Source organism: Octopus bimaculoides, chromosome 5 (assembly GCF_046866305.1).
Source record: "Octopus bimaculoides isolate indiv1 chromosome 5, ASM4686630v1, whole genome shotgun sequence".
NCBI lineage: Eukaryota > Metazoa > Mollusca > Cephalopoda > Octopoda > Octopodidae > Octopus > Octopus bimaculoides.
Window position 1 is genome coordinate 51,710,659 of NC_142932.1, and position 19,067 is coordinate 51,729,725.

General features: G+C 34.9%; 1 protein-coding gene across 5 annotated transcripts in view; it reads left to right on the forward strand.

Annotated features, from left to right (window-relative positions):
* Positions 1-19,067, forward strand: part of LOC106881248 (uncharacterized) — a 297,452-nt gene that overhangs the window by 194,180 nt on the left and 84,205 nt on the right. For all 5 annotated transcript variants that reach the window (XR_008264114.2, XM_052967796.2, XM_052967797.2 and 2 more), the window contains exons 29-37: positions 2,016-2,099; positions 3,178-3,294; positions 6,517-6,652; positions 8,028-8,158; positions 10,403-10,612; positions 12,299-12,499; positions 15,705-15,841; positions 16,459-16,589; positions 18,870-19,000. Coding sequence is in view for 4 of the 5 variants with exons in the window: in XM_052967796.2 (XP_052823756.1) it covers positions 2,016-2,099; positions 3,178-3,294; positions 6,517-6,652; positions 8,028-8,158; positions 10,403-10,612; positions 12,299-12,499; positions 15,705-15,841; positions 16,459-16,589; positions 18,870-19,000 (1,278 nt within the window). In the remaining variant the exon portion in view is untranslated. The remainder of the gene's footprint in view (positions 1-2,015; positions 2,100-3,177; positions 3,295-6,516; positions 6,653-8,027; positions 8,159-10,402; positions 10,613-12,298; positions 12,500-15,704; positions 15,842-16,458; positions 16,590-18,869; positions 19,001-19,067) is intronic.

The window sequence follows — 19,067 nt, forward strand, 5'->3', positions numbered from 1 at the left end:
TATGAACCACCTCTTCCCAGAGAAAATAATGCATGTGCTTAGGGCCAACATCCCTACCTAGAAGAAAGCAAGTTACAGAAGCATTGATGGCAACTGAGAACCAGCAAGACCTGAGAGAGAAAGCCTTTCCTCGTGGTAACATATGATACCATGCAGCAAAATCTGAAAGGAAAAAGCAGTAACCTAACTGGAGAGAAGCAGAAATGACATTTCAGAGTTGAGAATAGTAAAGAATAGTTGTCAATAGCCCATGCTCCATAGGAAGCAAAGGGTTTAACAATCTCAATGGAATAAAATAAACAAATAAATAAGCTCATATTAACTGTCCTCATTTCGGTTGTTCATGTAATGGTACAGTAATCCATAAACACTCATAAAGTCTGTATTTAGCTTGAAACTCAGTGAGGTGAAAATAATGATAAATACCTCTACCACTCTCAAGGACACCAATTTGTCATGGCAAATACATCCAGAAAGTTTGATATCTATTCATACCCACAGCTTGGAAAACTATAAAACTGTAACAAATAATGGTAGGCAGAAAATTTGAACTTACTGCTAAACACTATACTGCCTTCCATATTTAATTAATTTTGTTTACCATAGATTATATGCATTTCTAAATTTGTGATCCAAATTGTTTGAGAACCCTTATAATACTATGTATAACACACAATGTTGTACAGCTGCTACAGGTGTAGATAATCTGCTATCATCCCCTATATTAGTTTTTAATATTTCATTTTATTAAAAGCAGTAAGCTGGAAGAATCATTAACAAGCTGGATGAAATGCTAAGCAGCATTTCATCTGAGTTCAGCAACATTTTGCTCTGAGTTTAAATTCTGCCGAGGTTGACTTAGCATTTCATCCTTTCAGGGTTGATAGAATAAGTATCAGTTGAACATTGAAATCGATGAAATTGACTTAACCCCTTCCCTAAAATTGCTGGCCTTGTACCAAAATTTGAAATCAGTATTTGAGTTTATATAGAATACTAATGAATATAATGAAAAATATATACTCTATATTTTATACAACATATGTTGTATAAAAGGATGTTTTTACATGCCACCTGCATGGGTGCACTTGGCTTGATGGGTCCTCTGTACCTATATATATATATATATATATATATATGTATATAGGCACAGGCATAGCTGTGTGATAAGAAGCTTGCTTCCCAACCACATAGTTCCAGGTTAGATCCCACAGTGTGACACCTTGGGCAAGTGTCTTCTGCTAAAGCCTCAGGCCAACCAAAGCCTTCTGAGTGGATTTGGTAGATGGAAGCTGAAAGAAGACTGTCATATATATATATATTCTTTTCTTTTATTCTTTTATTTGTTTCAGTCATTTGACTGTGGCCATGCTGGAGCACCACCTTTAGTCGAACAAATCAACCCCAGGACTTATTCTTTGTTAGCCTAGTACTTATTCTATCTGCGAAGTTACAGGGACGTAAGCACATCAACATCATTTGTCAAGCGATGGTGGGGATACAAACACAGACACACACAAGCATATATATACATACACATATATATATATATATATATATATATATATATACGACGGGATTCTTTCAGTTTCCATCTACCAAATCCTCTCACAAGGCTTTGGTCGACCTGAGGCTATAAGTAGAAGACACTTGCCCAAGGTAACACACAGTGGGACTGAACCCAGAATCATGTAGTTGGTAAGCAAGTTACTTACCACACAGCCACTCCTATCTATGTGTGTCTTTGTGTTTGTGTTTGTCCTCCCACCATCTCTTTACAACTGGTGTTGGTATGTTTAAGTCCCTATAACTTAGTAGTTCAACAAATGAAACTGCTAGAATAAGGGCCAGGCTTAACAAAATTAAGTGCTGGGATCAATTCATTTGACTAAAAATTCTTCCAGATGGTGTCCCAGCATGGCTGCTATCTAATAACTGAAACAAGTAAAAGAAAGATCGCAACAAAAGGTTCATTTGATATTTGGGAAATGCTGAACTTTGCTTTTCTATTTCAGAGACTGATATTTGTGTTCAAAATCCTTGTGAACATGGTAATTGTTCAGTTGTCAGACATTATTATGAGTGTCGCTGCTTTCCAGGTATTTATATTGTTTTCTTTTATCTTCTTTTATATACACATATATAAACAAACATGTGCACACACACATATAGGCATATACAGATCACACTGGTGCCCCTGATACTTCATCAGGAGTTGTAGGGACACCAGTTGTAACATGTGATGTATCTTGGATATTTTTTAAACCTTTCGGAGCCCTTTCCTCATTAGATCTGAACTAGATGATTTATTCCAGTGTGTTTGAGAGAGAGAGAGAGAGAGATAATAATAATAATAATAATAATAATAATAATAATAATAATAATAATAATAATGATGATAATAATCCTTTCTACTAAAGGAACAAGGCTTGAATTTTTGGGGAAAGAAGATAGTCAATTACATCGACTCCAGTACTCAACTGGCACTTATTTTATCAATCCCCAAAAGATGAAAGGCAAAGTCAACCTCAGCAGAATTTGAACTCAGAACACAATGACAGACGGAATACTGCTAAGCATTTTGCTCGATTTGTTAATGATTCTGCCAGCTCACAGCCTTAATAATAATAATCTTTTCTACTCTGGGCACAAGGCCCGGAATTTTGAGGGAGGGGGCAGTCAATTAGATTGACCCCAGTACACAACTTATACTTAATTCATCAACCCCGAAAGGATGAAAGGCAAGGTCAACCTCGTCAGAATTTGAACTCAGAACGTAAAGACAGACGAAATATTGATAAGCATTTCACCCAGCGTGCTAACATTTTTGCCAGCATGCCGTTCTAACACATTAAATATATTGGATGATATAATTCTTAATACACTCTGCCTGAAGGAAATACAAGATGGTCCCAGTTGTTATGTTTGTTAAAACATGATTGACTTACAGATAAACTAAAAAAAAAGTAAATACTTAGCACTTATAAAACTTTCATTTGTCATGCAATGAAAGTGTAAAATAAATATTCTATGAGTAAGTATACAAGCTGTCCTGGAAAATCATCTCTTCTAAATGTGTTCCTCTTCTCTAGAATAGCTTCTTATAAATGTGAAGAAGTGTCTATATTTAATTGGAGTGTCAACATTACTAATTAATTTAATTTTTTTTTTTTCCAGGTTATAAAGGAGAAAATTGTTCTATTACTATTGATCCCTGTGCATCAGATCCCTGCTACCATAATGGTACATGCCAATCTACTAAGGATGGCAATTACACATGTACCTGTGACCCAAGTAAGTATCATTATTGCTAACTTAGAAAAAAATATCATTGTGGATTTCTCTGATGTATCTGTCTCTATCTGTCTGTCAGCCTGTCTAACTATAGAAATGGGTTGCGATGCCACTGGAGCCTTTGCCTTTCCCTTGGATAACATTGATGTCATGGAGAGAGGTGGCTGGTATGCATGGGTGACTGCTGATCTTCTATAAACAACATTGCCTGGACTTGTACATTGGAGGGGAAATTGCTAGGTGCAATCCCATGATCATTCATGACTGAAGGATGTCTTTACTCATTATCAAGCTAGTATTTAGAACAAATTAATATGAAATTTTGAATTAAAACCTTCTCTCTAAATTTCATGTCAGTTTATATTCCAAACACCAAATGAATAATGAGAAAATTATTTTATTAAATTCTTCATTGTTTTCAAAATCAATTGAAACAAAAGTACTGTACTTTAACAGAAATAGGGTAACAAGAATATTGTTTATTGAACATACTTTGAAGATCAATTACAAATAAATAAATAAATAAATAAATTAGAAGGAAAGTTTTATGCAAATCATTTTAACCTTTTATTAAGCTTAAAACAGTAAAAACTTCATTTAATTGTTAAGATCTCTGTTGCAATTCTTTTATTAAATCATTGGTGATCCTATGGGTTGGATATGATTCAATTGCTTTGAAAAAATGGGAGCAATTCACAGATACTAAAAGTTGTTCATATTCATGACTTATGCCATGTTTTCTATATTGAACATCTCTAGATCTCACCTATTGACTGTCATCATCATCATCGTCGTCGTTCAACGTCCGCTTTCCATGCTAGCATGAGTTGGACGATTTGACTGAGGACTGGTGAAACCAGATGGCTACACCAGGCTCCAATCTGATTTAGCAGAGTTTCTACAGCTGGATGCCCTTCCTAACGCGAACCACTCAGAGAGTGTAGTGGGTGCTTTTACGTGCCACCGGCACGAAGGCCAGTCAGGAGGTACTAGCAACGGCAATGCTCGAAATGGTGTATTTTATGTGCCACCCACACAAGAGCCAGTCCAGGGGCACTGACAACGATCTCACTCGAAAGTCCTTACACATGCTGCAGGCACACACACACATATATATATATATATATATATATATATATATATATATATATATATATATATATATGGGAGAATGTACGCTCAGGAATACGGAAAGTCTTTGACGTTTCGAGCTACGCTCTTCAACAGAAAGAATATGGAGACAAGGAGAAAAACACGGAGAAAAAAAATTGAATAGTGTTCAGTCAACAGTCAATCATAATATATATATCCGTTATCTTTTACTTGTTTCAGTCATTAGTTACTTTATCCAGATTACAAGTTCAGGTTTATACCTGTAATTATTGGGGCCCTGCCTAAATACCAATCTTGAGAAATTGGGCTTCTCAAAACCAGAAAGGAAAAAGCTAATTTGAAGACTAGAGATCCAATCCATCATTGGAACTGTAAAAATCTATAAAACTTTCCAGAAGTTTATCATTTAAATATATATAAGCATGTCTAGATATGCAAATATATGCATGAGGATACAGACATAAAACATAGAAATCTGCACCTACATACATACATACATGCATGCATGCATGCATGCATACATACATACATACAAAAATACCCTGTTGTTGATGTTGAAATTCCAGTGAAAGAGCCTTGGATCTTGGCTAGAAACCAGTTTTTATTTCTATTGGCAAGAAATCTTGAAATAAACTGAATAATGACATACATACATACATACATCAAAGTTTATCATAACAGATTTTCTGTCTTTTTAATCTTTAGTGTGAGAACACTAGATGGAAGAATCTATGGAATATTAATTTAAATAAGTTGGCGAGCTGGCAGAAATGTTAGCACACCCAGTGAAATGCTTAGTGGTATTTCATCTGTCTTTATGTTCTGAGTTCAAATTCCACCCAGGTCGACTTTGCCCTTCATCCTTTTGGGGTCAATAAATTAAGTAGCAGTTGCATACTGGGTCGATCTAATTAACTGGCTCCCTCCCAAAAAAATTTTGGACCTTATGCCTAGAGTGAAAAAGAATTTCAATTTAAATGTTTTGTGGAGTTTAGATTACATTTCTTTGATGTTTTGAATTCAAGTCTTGCCAAGGTAGTCTTTGCCTTTTCTTTTTTAAGAGTCAATAGAAATGAGTATGAGTCAAGTATTGAGATCAATCAAGTCAACTCTGTCTTCTCCCAAATTTATTGTAATGTGCTTAAGTTATTAGAAATTACTCTCTTTGTGTGCTTTTTACCCCAACTATATCAACTTGTTCTGATTCTGTTCTAGAACAAATAAAATCTCACTTGCATCGGTTTTTAAACATGAGATCAAAGCCACAGATTTTAGGGAGAAAAGATAGTTGGTTATATCAATCCCAGGATTTAATTTAATATTTTAGAAACCTAAAACAGGTGAAAAACTAAGTGAACCCTGGTGGAATTTGAAATAAGAATGTAGAAGGTTGCATGTTCAAATCACGTCGAGGACATCATTTTATAGTGGCTGTTGTTGGCTGTTCAAGTGCATGTTATTAAATGGAAAAACAATTAGTATGAATCACCATAAAACATTTTGTGTTTAAATATATTATTTATTCTGTGTTCACCTTTTGTGGTGGAAATATGTAGTATGATACAAAAACATGTGTTCACCTACAAAGAAAGTTTTGATTTTTGCTTTTGCACTGAAGGAAGTAACATATAATATTTATATTACAGTTTGTATGCATGTGTGTAATGAGAACAGTCATTTTGAGAATGTGCATGTGATAAAATATCTTCATTTATGAACCATATATCTTGTGTCAAGGTGACTAGACATGAGTCGCGCATGGGAGATTGCGCATGAAGCTGTAGAGAAGACATATGTCTTTTACCAAAGCCTGGCAGGAACTAAGGTCATTTCTATAATGTAGCTCAGAATGAGGCTACTGTATCAAAGCTAGGCTAGTGTATCAAAGTGAGGCTAGATGCCTCATTGATATATTTGTCTGCTGTCGGTCAACTTGTGTACAATAAGTAACTAAATACTTCAAGAATTTTTGTCCAAGTTTCTAACAATTTAGCCAATCTGCTGTCCTTAAAAAAAAAAAACAGAAATATTTACTCAAAAAGTATTACCACTAAATTTTGTGAAAGCATGGCATTTTAAATTCATACTGTGGCCAATTATCAATTTCAGATTTTTCTGGTCGTAACTGTGAAAAGAATATTGATCACTGTAAGGTGGATAGTTGCAAAAATAATGGAACCTGCCAGAATCTATACAGTACCTTCAGATGCCTGTGTCCTTCATGGAATCAGTATACTGGAGATTTGTAAGTGGTTTTATTTTATTATATAATTACTTAGTCACGAGGAAGAAAGCAGTGTTCGTGACTTTTTACAGGGCTTTTGAGACTGGTAGGAAGGAGAGAAAATGGTATCCTTAAACTATATATATACATATATAATAAATTATAATAATATTAGGGACAAAATCCAAAATTACAGGTAAAAACTCAATTAAAATAAATTAGATACCAGTTGCATACTGGTGTCGATCTAATTGACTGGCCCCTCCCCAAAAACTTCGGGCCTTATGCCTAGAGTAGAAAAGATTCAGTTTATACTGTGTCAAATGTAATGCTTGTTTATGAACATTATTTTGAGTTAATCATGCCTTATCTTATAGCTTTGAGATTTCAATGATGTAGTTGTTTTATTTTTAGAGTTATATTATATGGTAGGTGTGAGAAGCTTGATTTAGCTGTTTTGAACATAAAACAATTTAAAGGATAAAAGGGTAGTGTAATCCTTGGGTAGGATCTGCATGACATAGTGTGCGATAAGGCTAGAACACAGAATTACAGACACAATCTCTCTGATGAACTTTCATGTTTCTCTTGGTAGCAGGAATATTTAGTAATCACAAAACACCTAGAAATTGAACCCAACTCAGTGGATTTGATGCAAAAGATCAAATTACCCGAATGTGATTTACTCAAATTTTACCGATGCCATCAAAATTTTAACCATTCAAAAATTCTGGTGGAACAGAATTAAATCTTTGATGTGCTTTTTCTGACCAAGAGCATTGGCTATATATTTCCTGCATTTCAACCACTAATGAGTAGAAAGTAGAGCAGACAGCTGATAGCAGCAGAGAACTGTCTGTGGCACCAAATGGTTAACAACAATGGTTAACACCATGGTGATGGTGGCAGCAACACACCTTAACCAGCTAACTCTATGAAACTCACAACTATTTTATACCTGATCCAACATCACATATGAAGTTTGAACTTTTTTACTTGTGTAAACATCTTTTCCTTGCTGTTTGTAGTAACAATAATATTAATTTGTTAATGATAAACAAATATTTTTGCATTTAAAACCTCATTAGAATTTGTATTCATTTGATCTGTATCAACTCAATACTGAATTGTAATGCTATTCACACACCATCAGAAACATATTATCACTAAATTTCTCTTTAATTTTTACCTGTAAGAATTGGGTTGAAATGAAGTTATGATAGAAGATACTTAACTAGGACCTCATGATTGTGAAATGATACCTACATACATACCTACATATATAAACACACACACAAGCCTACATACATAAACATGCACACACACACACAAAATCCTTGTTCAAGACTGACAATAATTTAAATGCTTTGCAACTATAAAATCTGTCTAATTTCAGTTGTAATGAAACCACAAATCCCTGTAGTTCATTGCCATGTCACAACAATGCTACATGTATTCTTGATGGCAAAAATTTCTATTGTGAATGTCCTGCAGGGTATACTGGAGAACTCTGCAATATTGATATTGGTAAGGTTCATTAATTTAAATTTTTCTCAAGTTACATTAATTAATTACTTTATAATTTTCTTGTGTGTTTAAAAGGAAAATAAAAATGTGAATATGATTTATTTAGCTGGAAGAGATATGGTAATGAAATGGCCAAGTGGATCATATATTGGATTTATACTAAATTAGTGATGAGATTAAAGTAAGGATTAGGTGTGGGTATTAAAATGAGTGACAAATTAAGCCTACCAAGTTGCTGTGCTGTAGAATTGAACCCTCAATCCCATGATTGCAAAATGAAGTTCTTAACAAGATGGTCACATCAGCACTTGTACATCATGTTCTGGAGACAATTATAAATATAATAACTCAGTACTTTAAGAAATTAAAAATGTAGAGTATTATATTTCCATGCCATTTGAGAAATAAACTTGTTTGATATATGTAGTTCAAATTTACAGAAAACAAAAGACAAAGACAGGAGAGGCAACATCAAGCAGGTATATTAGTTTGATGCCTAGGAAGAATGGTATAGTCTTTGATGTTTTAAGTCTATGCTCTTTGACAGAAAGTGATTAGTTGAAAGAAAATGAAGAACAAAAAAAACGGAGAAAGAAGAAATGTGTAGGGATTAACATTTTAAAATGATGAAATGTTTAACCCTTAGGAGATGACAGTCAATCTATCAGCTGAAAATTTGAATGGTGAAGAAGATTGTATTAGTTCACTCAATTTCTTACAAGAATATATATAGTTTTATGTATGTAAAGTAATTACTTAATTTTTTTATGATTAAAAAAAAAAAATTAAGCGCATGCCCTCTGTAGGGCTTGCAAAAAGGGCTCCATCTTCTTGGCACTAGAACTCCAAATGAGGCCCCATCTTCAAAGAGTTAATAATAACTGGGCAGGGAATTTGGTTACAACTTAAAACTATGTGGTCAATACAGGCAATGAATATTTAACAATTCAGTGGAATTTCTTTGTAAAATGACTGAGAAATAGTACTTCTGGTATGCTACATACAGAGGAATAGCTAGCACTGGGAGAGCCAATGAAATGAAGTGCATAAACTGCTCTGAAAACTTGATAAATGAAAGAGATAAGTTTCTGTTATGTTGGCAACATAATTAGGACAGGTAGGTGGATACATTGACAAGATATCTTTATCTTTTACTTGTTTCAGTCATTGGGCTGCAGTGATACTGGGTCACACTCACTGGAGTGTGGTCATGGTGGATTTAGTCAAACAAATTGACCCTAGAACTTATTATTTTTTTAAAGTCTGGTAATTATTCTATTAGTCTGTTTTGCAGAACCACCAAGTTACAGGGAAGCAGAGATGTAAATAAACCGACATCAGCTGTCAAGTGTCATCAGAAAGATTCATGCACACACACACACACACACACACATGATGGACTTCTATGCAGTATCCATTTACCACGTTCACTCACAATGTATTGGTTGGCCTGTGGTTATTGTAGAAGACACATGGTTGAGATATTGTACAGTGACACTGAACCTGTAATCATGTGATTACAAAGCAAGCTACTTAACCACACAGCCATGCTTGTATAATTAGAATAAAGAAGAGGTAGAAGTTCAAAAAGCTACTATTTCTGATGGAAAGAAAAAATAATCAAGGTCCTCACCCCATCAAAAGTCAGATTTGTATTGTATTTGGAAGAAGTATGTTATATAGTAATGAGATCATTGTTTAACGTCTATTTTCCATGCTGGTATGGGTTGAATGGTTTGACAAGAGCTGGCCTGCCAGAGAGCTGTCCAGGTTCCAACTGTCTGTTTTGGCATGGTTTCTATGGTTGGATGCCCTTCTAGATGCCGACCGCTTTACAAAGTGTGCTAGGTACCCTTTACATGCTACTGGCATAGGTGCTCTTACAAAGTACTGGCACAAGTACAGTTGACATGGCATCACCATGAGTGTGTTTTATGTGGCACCAACATGAATGAATTTTATGAGCATTAAACAGAAAATATTGACAGTGGTTAGGTAGTATGAACTGTTGGATATGCAACACATTTATATTGCAAGCAGATTGCAGGTTAACTGAGAAAATAGCTATGTTCTTCCGTTTCTCGAGGATAAAGAATATATTGTAAATGAAAGGTGTTGATCAGACAATTCATTAAAAAAATATCTGTTACCAGTGAAGATTATAATCTTTCATTTCATAATAAAGCAAAAGTGAAATTGTGTAGATAATACTTATTCAAGTTTGATATTAATGTTGTCTTTTAGATGAATGTCAATCCAGTCCATGTTTGAATAATGGTACCTGTACAGATCTACTAGACATGTTTAACTGCAGTTGTCAATCAGGATTCTCAGGAAGATTCTGTGAATTGTATGGTGACCCATGTAGTCTTGTTAACTGTACAAACTCAAAATGTATTCCAGACTTCTCCACAAACAATGCTATGTGTGTATGTTATCCAAATTTCTACAAAGGTTGGTTAAAATTTTGACTTTTAACTGTTTAACCCTTTAGCATTCAGATTATTCTGTCAAATGTAATGCTTATTTATTAACATTGTTTTAAATTTATCATGTATTATTTTGTAGCTTTGAGATTTTGATGAAGTAACTTAAGTTTTAGACTGACATTGTAGGGTAGGTTTCAGAAGCCAGATCTGGCTTGTTTGAAAATAAAATGGGTAGAATATTTTGGCTAAATATGGCCAGTTTAATCACTAAATGGTTTATATTTTTTAAGAATATCTTACATATTTGTTTTAAATCTCTCTATATTTTATTAAACAATTTCAAAACCTGTATATTTTCAGTCATTTTAAAAATCTCATTTTTTCCACAATTATTTTTAAAACGTCTCTACATTTTCCTAATTATTGTAAAAGCCTATATATTTTCTCTCTGTTATTAAAAAATAAAACTATATTTCTCCAATAATTTTAAAAACTTGTATTTTCCAAACCATTTAAAAAAAATTAGTTTGGTTTCCTAACCATTTTAGATATCCATATACATTTTCAAATGTTTAAAATAACTACTTTTCCTCAATAATCAAAAAAATTCCAGTACATTTTTTCCAAAATTAAAAAAAATACTGTATTTTGTTGTAATAATTTTAAAAACTTCTCAGATTATTCTAAAATTTTTATACTTTCCAAATCATTTTTAAAAATCTGTAATTTTATAATCATTTTAAGCATTTATTTATTGCTCAATGCTTTTAAATATCTGTCTGAGCTCCAATCATTTTCAAATCTGTATATTTTTTCCTTTAATTTAAATATTTGGTGATATTTTTTATTAGAGCCTTCAACTGTGGTAGCTGTTGTGCTGAGATGAGTTTGTGCTACTTTAGTATGTAGTCTACATTGTGAAAAGATCTGATCTGGATTTGGGTTAGGGTTATGGTGTGGAGCAGGGGTTCTCAACTAGGGTCCATATAAGATTTTGGTGAGCTTATGGATGCAATATAGTAAATTGGGTGTCCATGGTAATTTTTCAGGGACCATGAAAAAAATTTCACTTCAGACATTAAATTGATTATATGTCCACAAAACACAAAATATTAAGAAATTTTTACACAAGTCCTAATAATATTCAATTATAAAAATATGAAAGGATTTTTTAAGCAGCAAATGGTTATGGGGATCCACACAAGTAGAATGTGAATCAAAGGGGTCTGTAGACAAAAAATTGGTTGAGAACCCCTAGTGTAGAGGTAAGGGTTAAGGTTTAAGATTAGGGTTAGAAGTAAGGTGTAGAGTTAGGGTTAGGGTTTAGGGTAAGGGTTAGCATTTAGTGTAAGGTTAGGGTTTAGAGTTAGGGTCATGGTTAGAGTTTAGGATATAGTTTAGTGTTTAGTGTAAGGTTAGGGTTTAGAGTAAGGTTAGGGTTAGATTTAGGGTAAGGTTTGGGTTCAGGTTAAGGGTTAGGGTTAGATTGCACACTAAAGCATAAAAGACCCAGTAGATTGCACCCTAAAGTGACACAGATGAGTTTCTGTCTCTTCTCTCCCATTTTCCAAATTTCTTAGAGTGACATCACTTCTATAGATGGATAACTTCCTTCACCTATACATCTCACTGTCTATCAATAATACAAAAAAAGTCATTATACTAATAAATCTGCCAAAGTAATTCCTTTCAGCTAATTTTTTTTAAACAGATAATAATGGACTATGTGTTCCTGTAAATTCTTGCACTGAAAATAACAGTACTATTTCATGTCAGTGCCCTCCAGGACATGATAAGTCCCTTTGCCAATATAATTCTAAAGCCTGTGGCAATCTCACTTGTCAAAATGGAACTGTATGTCAAGAAGACAAAGGTATATACCAATGTGTCTCTAATTCCAATCAAACTAAAGGTAAATAATGTTTCAGTAATTCATTTAACATGTGTTTGTATGAGTGTGTGTATGTTAGTGAGTATTTATATGTGTGTATGTATGTATGTATGTAAAATGTTAATTGGCAGACTCATAAGAGCATTGGGTAACACATGCTGCACTGTTTATTTTAGGTCTCTGTGCCTTGTGTTCAAATGCAGCAGAAGTCAAATTTGCTTTCTATATTTTTATGGTCAATAAAAACATACCAGATGAATGCTGACATAGTTCTTTCTTTTTCTCTTTCACTATTCTCCCCTCTATCACCCTCTGGTCCTCCATCTCTCTCTCTCTCATGCTGACACATCCTGGATGTTTTTCTGGGTCAGAGGTGGGAGGGCTGAGAGGGTGCCCATGTCTGCTTGCCACCTAAAAATAATTAGTTAAAACATTTAAATGCTGTCTACTGAGTCATTCATTGTCTATTCTGATTGGCCACGACACTTATATAATGCGTATGTGTGCATGTGAGCATGTACATTTATGTTTGTGTGTGCACGTATGCATTTGTGTGTGCATGCATGTTTGTGTGTGTTTATGTGTGTGATGGTTTTGTATTTAAAATTTCTTTCTGATAGGAAAGCAAAACTGATCTTAACCTAGAAACAAAGCTTCTTCATTGGAAACTCAAGATATTTTGTTAGTTGAATATATATATATATATATATATATATATATATATATATATATATATATATATATATAAATTTTAAATATCATTGCAATACAATAGTATTACTTTCCAGCCAAGTAAATCACCATACAGGTAGAATCATAAATAAGAAATAGTGATACGACAAGGCACCAAAATTTGCTGGAAATAGCAGTCAATAACGATGCAACACTATGTAAAGCTTCACTGAAATATATGAGGAAGACCGGTTTGTGGGATTACCTTATGTTTTCTGTCCATAAAGGGTTTAGCTTTATGGCGTATTGTCAGATCCCAAGACCTGTTGGCCCCTTAGAGTGTGCTCCTTTCGGATTTATGTTTTTTACAGACGATATATATGTGTGTGTGTGTGTGTGTGTGTGTGTGTGTGTGTGTGTGTGTGTGTGTGTATTTGTATATATATGTATATATTTGTGTGTCTGTATTTGTTTCCCCACTATCACTTGAAAACTGAGGTTGATGTGTTTATGTTCTCATAACTTACCAGTTCAGCAAAAGAGACCGATAGAATAAGTACTAGGCTTTCAAAGAATAAGTCCTGGTATTGATTTCTTCGGCTAAAGGCAGTGCTGCAGTGAAAAGACTGAAACAAATAAAAGAATAAAAGTATATATATTTATATATATATATATATATATATATATATGAGGGAGTACCCAAAAGAAGCTAGAATTTTGCAAGTTATTTTATTCACCTAGTTTTACATGTTTACACTTTCATCGCCTTCAAAGTATTCTCTATGTGAAGCAATGCATCAGTCCAGGCGCGTTTTCCACTATTCGAAGCAGTGCTGGAACTCTTGTGAAGTGATACCTTTTAACGCTCTCATTGTTTTTTCTTCACCTCTTCCACATCTGTACATTCCATAGCACCAGCTTCTATTACCTGTGATGGATCTTTGAAAAAAGGTCCAGATCAACTTCCAGCTGTTCTTTCAGTTCACAACATGCCTTCAATTGTGACAGCTTTTGATCTCCTGTGAGCAAGTGAGGTACAAATTTTGCTGCAACTCTTTCCATTCACAATTCCTCACTCAAAATTCGTTGGCAGATACTCCAGGACACACCAGTCATATCAACAAGTTCGTCAGTTGTTTGGTGACAATCCTCCAAGATCAGTTCATGAATTTTCATGTTTTCATTTGTTCAGGAGGTTGATGGTCATCCTGAATGAAGTTGGGCTTCAAGAGACAAGTGAAGCATAGAAGCCACTCACAAACTTGTGTTTTTTCTCATGGCAGCGTCCTTGTAAGCTGTTTGAAGCATGACAACTGTTTCGGTCGCTGTTTTCTCATGCAGAAAACAGAATTTCATGGAAGTACACTGTTCCCTCATTTCAGCCATTGCAAAAATCAACAAACAGGGGAGAAGCACTGTAAATCAAAGACACTTCACATGGCAGTAGGACTTTATTTGGCAATGCCAGTCAGCAGACTGTTGCCTGAGGGTCACATCAAGTGGCATCTAGCAGTAGAATCCTGAACTACAATGGGTTTGTCCCATAGAGAATGTTTCTAGTTATTTTGGGGTACCCCCTCATATATATATATATATATATATATATATGTTAGTGTGTGTGTGTGCATGTACAACAAACTTTGCCCAGTTTCCATCTGCCAAATTCACTTGCAAAGCATTGGTTTGCTTGAAGTTATAGCAGAAGACACTTTCCCGAGGTACATGTGATTTAATATTCTCACTAATCAGTTTTATACAGATATATTTTATTTTGGTTTTTACTTCTGAGTATTCAATATTTTTGTATGTTTTGTGTGTTTGTATGAATATTGTTCTATTGCACATAACAGATTTTTATTCAGTCAGGAAATTATTAGCAACACTAATGAATGTTCATTCACTGTTTCTACTAATATCAGTAGCAATTGATTTTGTCTTGACATGCAGTTGGTTGTGTGTACATGCCCATCAAGGCAGAGATGTGCATTTAGCATTTTGACCAGCCACTACTAGGCTGACTTGCATCTGCCTCTGATATATATTCTGTGTTTTTAAACACAGCACATCTTTAAGAGATATTATCTCCAGTTAATCTCTCTCGTCATTTATTCATTTGCTTATTCCTGGAAGGTCGTAGGGGAAGAGTCCTCAAGTACGCTGCCTTCCATCAGATCTTGTCAGTAGCAATAGTGTCCAATTGATCCAACTGGATCCCCAAACAAGGCCAACCAAGCTCATGGATGTTATCCAACCATCTTGTTTATAGTCTTTTAGATTTCTAGCCAGTAGGTTTTGCCCATAAAACCTGTCCAGTAATTCTTTTCTGGGACATTCCTAATATGAATGCTACAATAAATTTGTTTCTCACTATATTTGCATTGAGCTTGACACTTAGATGGCTATTTTATTTGTTCTGCTAAAATTAAAGCACTGATATATATATTAAATATCCTGCTGACCAATACCAACAAAACTGGTAACTCTAATAACTTATTATTCTTCCAAAAAATAGCATTTTGTCTTCTAAATAAAGTTTTTTCACTTACATTTACAGCTGAAGAAAATAGAACTTGTAATGTTTCTCCTTGTACGCATTCTGTCTGCTCTTTTAATGTAACAAACAACTGCACTGATTTTGATCCAAGAAACCATAATTGTTTGGCCAATGGCATAGCTGGAGTTTACTGTAAGGTAAGCAGCATTGGACTTCATATTATAATGAGGATTTCCTTTACCTAGACGCTTATGTTAATGAAGAAAGAGCTTCCTTGATTAAAACGGCTCTACACCACCACCACCACCACCCTCTTCATAACTTCTACTGATCTCCCTAGCACTAAATCTAAGTAGTTCCTTATAAACTGGGGGTAGTTCTTTCTACTTATATGTTAAGCTAAGGTACCTCAAACAGTTATAATCCTATGTCGAAGACACTTAATGTTATATCCAGAACCACTGAATGTCACATGAGACTAAGGATCTATACTTGAAAAGATCCTTTCTGAGTCATAAATCCTGGCCACATCACAGTCCTCTAACCCACCAGATCCTGTCAAATATAAACTTTCTTTTAAAATAATAAATGTGATTTGAAATTAATTTGTCTGCTATTTTCATCAGGCCAAATGACTATAGAGAAGCTCCATAGTTGGAGTTGACCCTGTTGTTAGATACACACATTCTGAGATAAGTAGAGTTATCTACTTTATCATTAGTAAAAACACAACTAAATGTCTTCAGCATTGTGCTTTACATTTTATTTATTTACCGTTTTCTTATATACATATATATTTTATTTATTGTTTCAGGAAAATCCTTGCCAAGGTACCCAAGAGAATGGTACATGTCCATGCTTATCAGCATTTGTCAATGAATGTGATAGTAAAAATTGTTCAAATGGGGCTACATGTCTTCAGAGTGGAAACTCCTCGCATTGTATGTAAGTCAATGTCTTTACTTATATCATTTCGGACTTAAAAGGGTTAATATTGTTGCTATTATCATCATCTCTATCCTTATCACTACCGCTTCCTGCAGCACCGTCCTTGCCATCATCATTGTTGTAGGTATAGTCTTTGTCATCATCAGCGTTGTCATCACTACTATCACCACCACCAATAACCCTGCTGCCCCATAACTACTACCACCAAATTTAAGTAAAGGTAAAGACCCTCTTTGGTCATGAATGACCATGGGAAAGTTACCCTCTGAGGCACAAGTCCAGGCAAGGTTGCTTATGAAAGACCAGCAGTCACCCAGGCATACCAGCTTCCTACCTCCATTCCACTGATGTTATCCAAGGGAAAGGCAAAGAATGATACAGCTTGGCATCAATGATGTCACACCTCATTTTTACAGCTGAGTGAACTGGAGCAACATGAAAAAGTGTCTTGCTCAAGAACACAATGCACAACCTGGTCTGGGAATCAAACTCACTACCTCAAGATTGTCAGCTTGGCACTTTAACTACTAAGTCATGCACCAAATTTAAATAATTCCTTACAAACTGAAGTAATGTTTTTCTTTACTTGTATGCTAAGTTACCTCTAACAGCTATAATCCTAAGTTGAAAACTACTTGTCTCATATCCAGAGTTTCTGGATGTCTCATAAGATTAAGGATTAACATTTTAAATGCTCTCCCAACCCAAGCCACAAACCTGGGTATGGTGAGCATGACATAGTTCTATGATCTGTCAGATTCTGTCAAACTGCCCAAGCCATGCCAGCATGAGGGGGAGACATTAAAAGATGGTGATGATGATGATGATGATGATGAAGGAAGACCTGTAGTTGTCAATACTTGCAACCCTTCCCACTTTAACCACTGATGTTGTTCAAGAGAAAGGCTGGTGGGGTAGGGCATTAAAACTTGGCACCAGTGTTGTGACAAGCATTGCCATCAAAGAGATGGGATACATGGAATAAAGCATCTCATTTGATGCTATCGCAATTCTTCCTTTTTGGTTTGTTGTTTACAAGGAAAAATCTGATAAGAAAACTCACCACTACTGCCACTACACCACCAGCAACAACAACAATGGGGTAGATTTGTCAGAGTATCTCATAGAATGTCTTGCAGTCTATGTTCTGATATCCAGTGCTCCGAGTTCAAATCCTACCAAAATCAATTTGCTTTTCATCCTGCCAAGTGTCAATAAATAAAGTACTACCTTGATTGATGGATTGGTAGAACTGTAAGACCATTGGAGCAGATACTTAATTCCTTGGAGTCTATGTGAAGCATGGAGGGCAAGAGCACCATCAAGAGATCGCCATCTGTTTCAATCTTTGGCAATGGATTGCAGTTGTCCCCCAGTGTTGGAGTTGGCCAGTGCTTCTTTCTCTCAGCTTTATAACTTAATTGCTTCATAGGCAATCTCTGAGGACCATCTCTCCTTATTATAACTGGTCTCATGTCTTCTCTTGTTGACATTTCAGTAGCAATGTAGAAAATTGATTGTGCAGGACTGCTAACCAATGTCTACTCCCTCTCCTCCTTTCTTATCTAGGGTTGAGATCAGCTATGGCAAAGTTTTCAAAACTGATGCCTTGCAGTTTTTATTCTAGCTCTTTGCATTGCCTACATGGTTGGTAAACTTAGCTCGTCACTTAGTTTAACAAAATAGTCTGGAAGCTTGGATAACTTTAGCCTATTAAATTGTATGACAGCAGCTTCTGTATCATAATAAGCTACACAAATCTGCATTCAGGCCCTGCTTCTTAATGAAAAGAATTCTTATGTCTGTGTCTTTGGTACTAGGATGCTTTGCAGGATAATGGTTACCATTGGTCATATGATTTGAGAGTGCTAGCTCAGACTGTTTGGCTATGTGGCTCAATTTGTTGAGTTAGACCCTACTTACCATGTTCTCTTCACTGAGAGATCTGGCTGAGTTAACAGCTTGTATTAGTTGGCCATGAGCTACATGGTCACAGCAAACGAGGTGGTATTGTGTGGAGATGGGAACTGACTGGAACTTTGCTCCACAGGTTACCTAGGAATATACAACCAAATGACAAATGCAGCAATGTACTGCAACAGTGCATGTTCCCACAACTGGCCTGACCTTTGAGCAACACGCAGGAATCCTTTGTGTCAACTCAAGTATCTTATATTTTATTAATGTGCCTTCATTCCATGAATATTTTTTCTCTAAAATGTGTAAAGTATCTCAAGATTTCACTATTTTTGTAATTTTTATTGCATCTTTTCTTAGATGTCCATCTGGTTATTATGGAAAGACTTGTGAACTTAAAATTGATACATGTCAAACAGCAAACCATTGTCAAGGGTCGAATAGCAGCTGTCGGATGGTCAATAATAAAGCTACTTGTATCTGCCCTAAAGGTACAGAGATAACTAAATGTTTTATTAAATTATGTTTCCTTTTTTTCATTTGACATTATCATAGGTA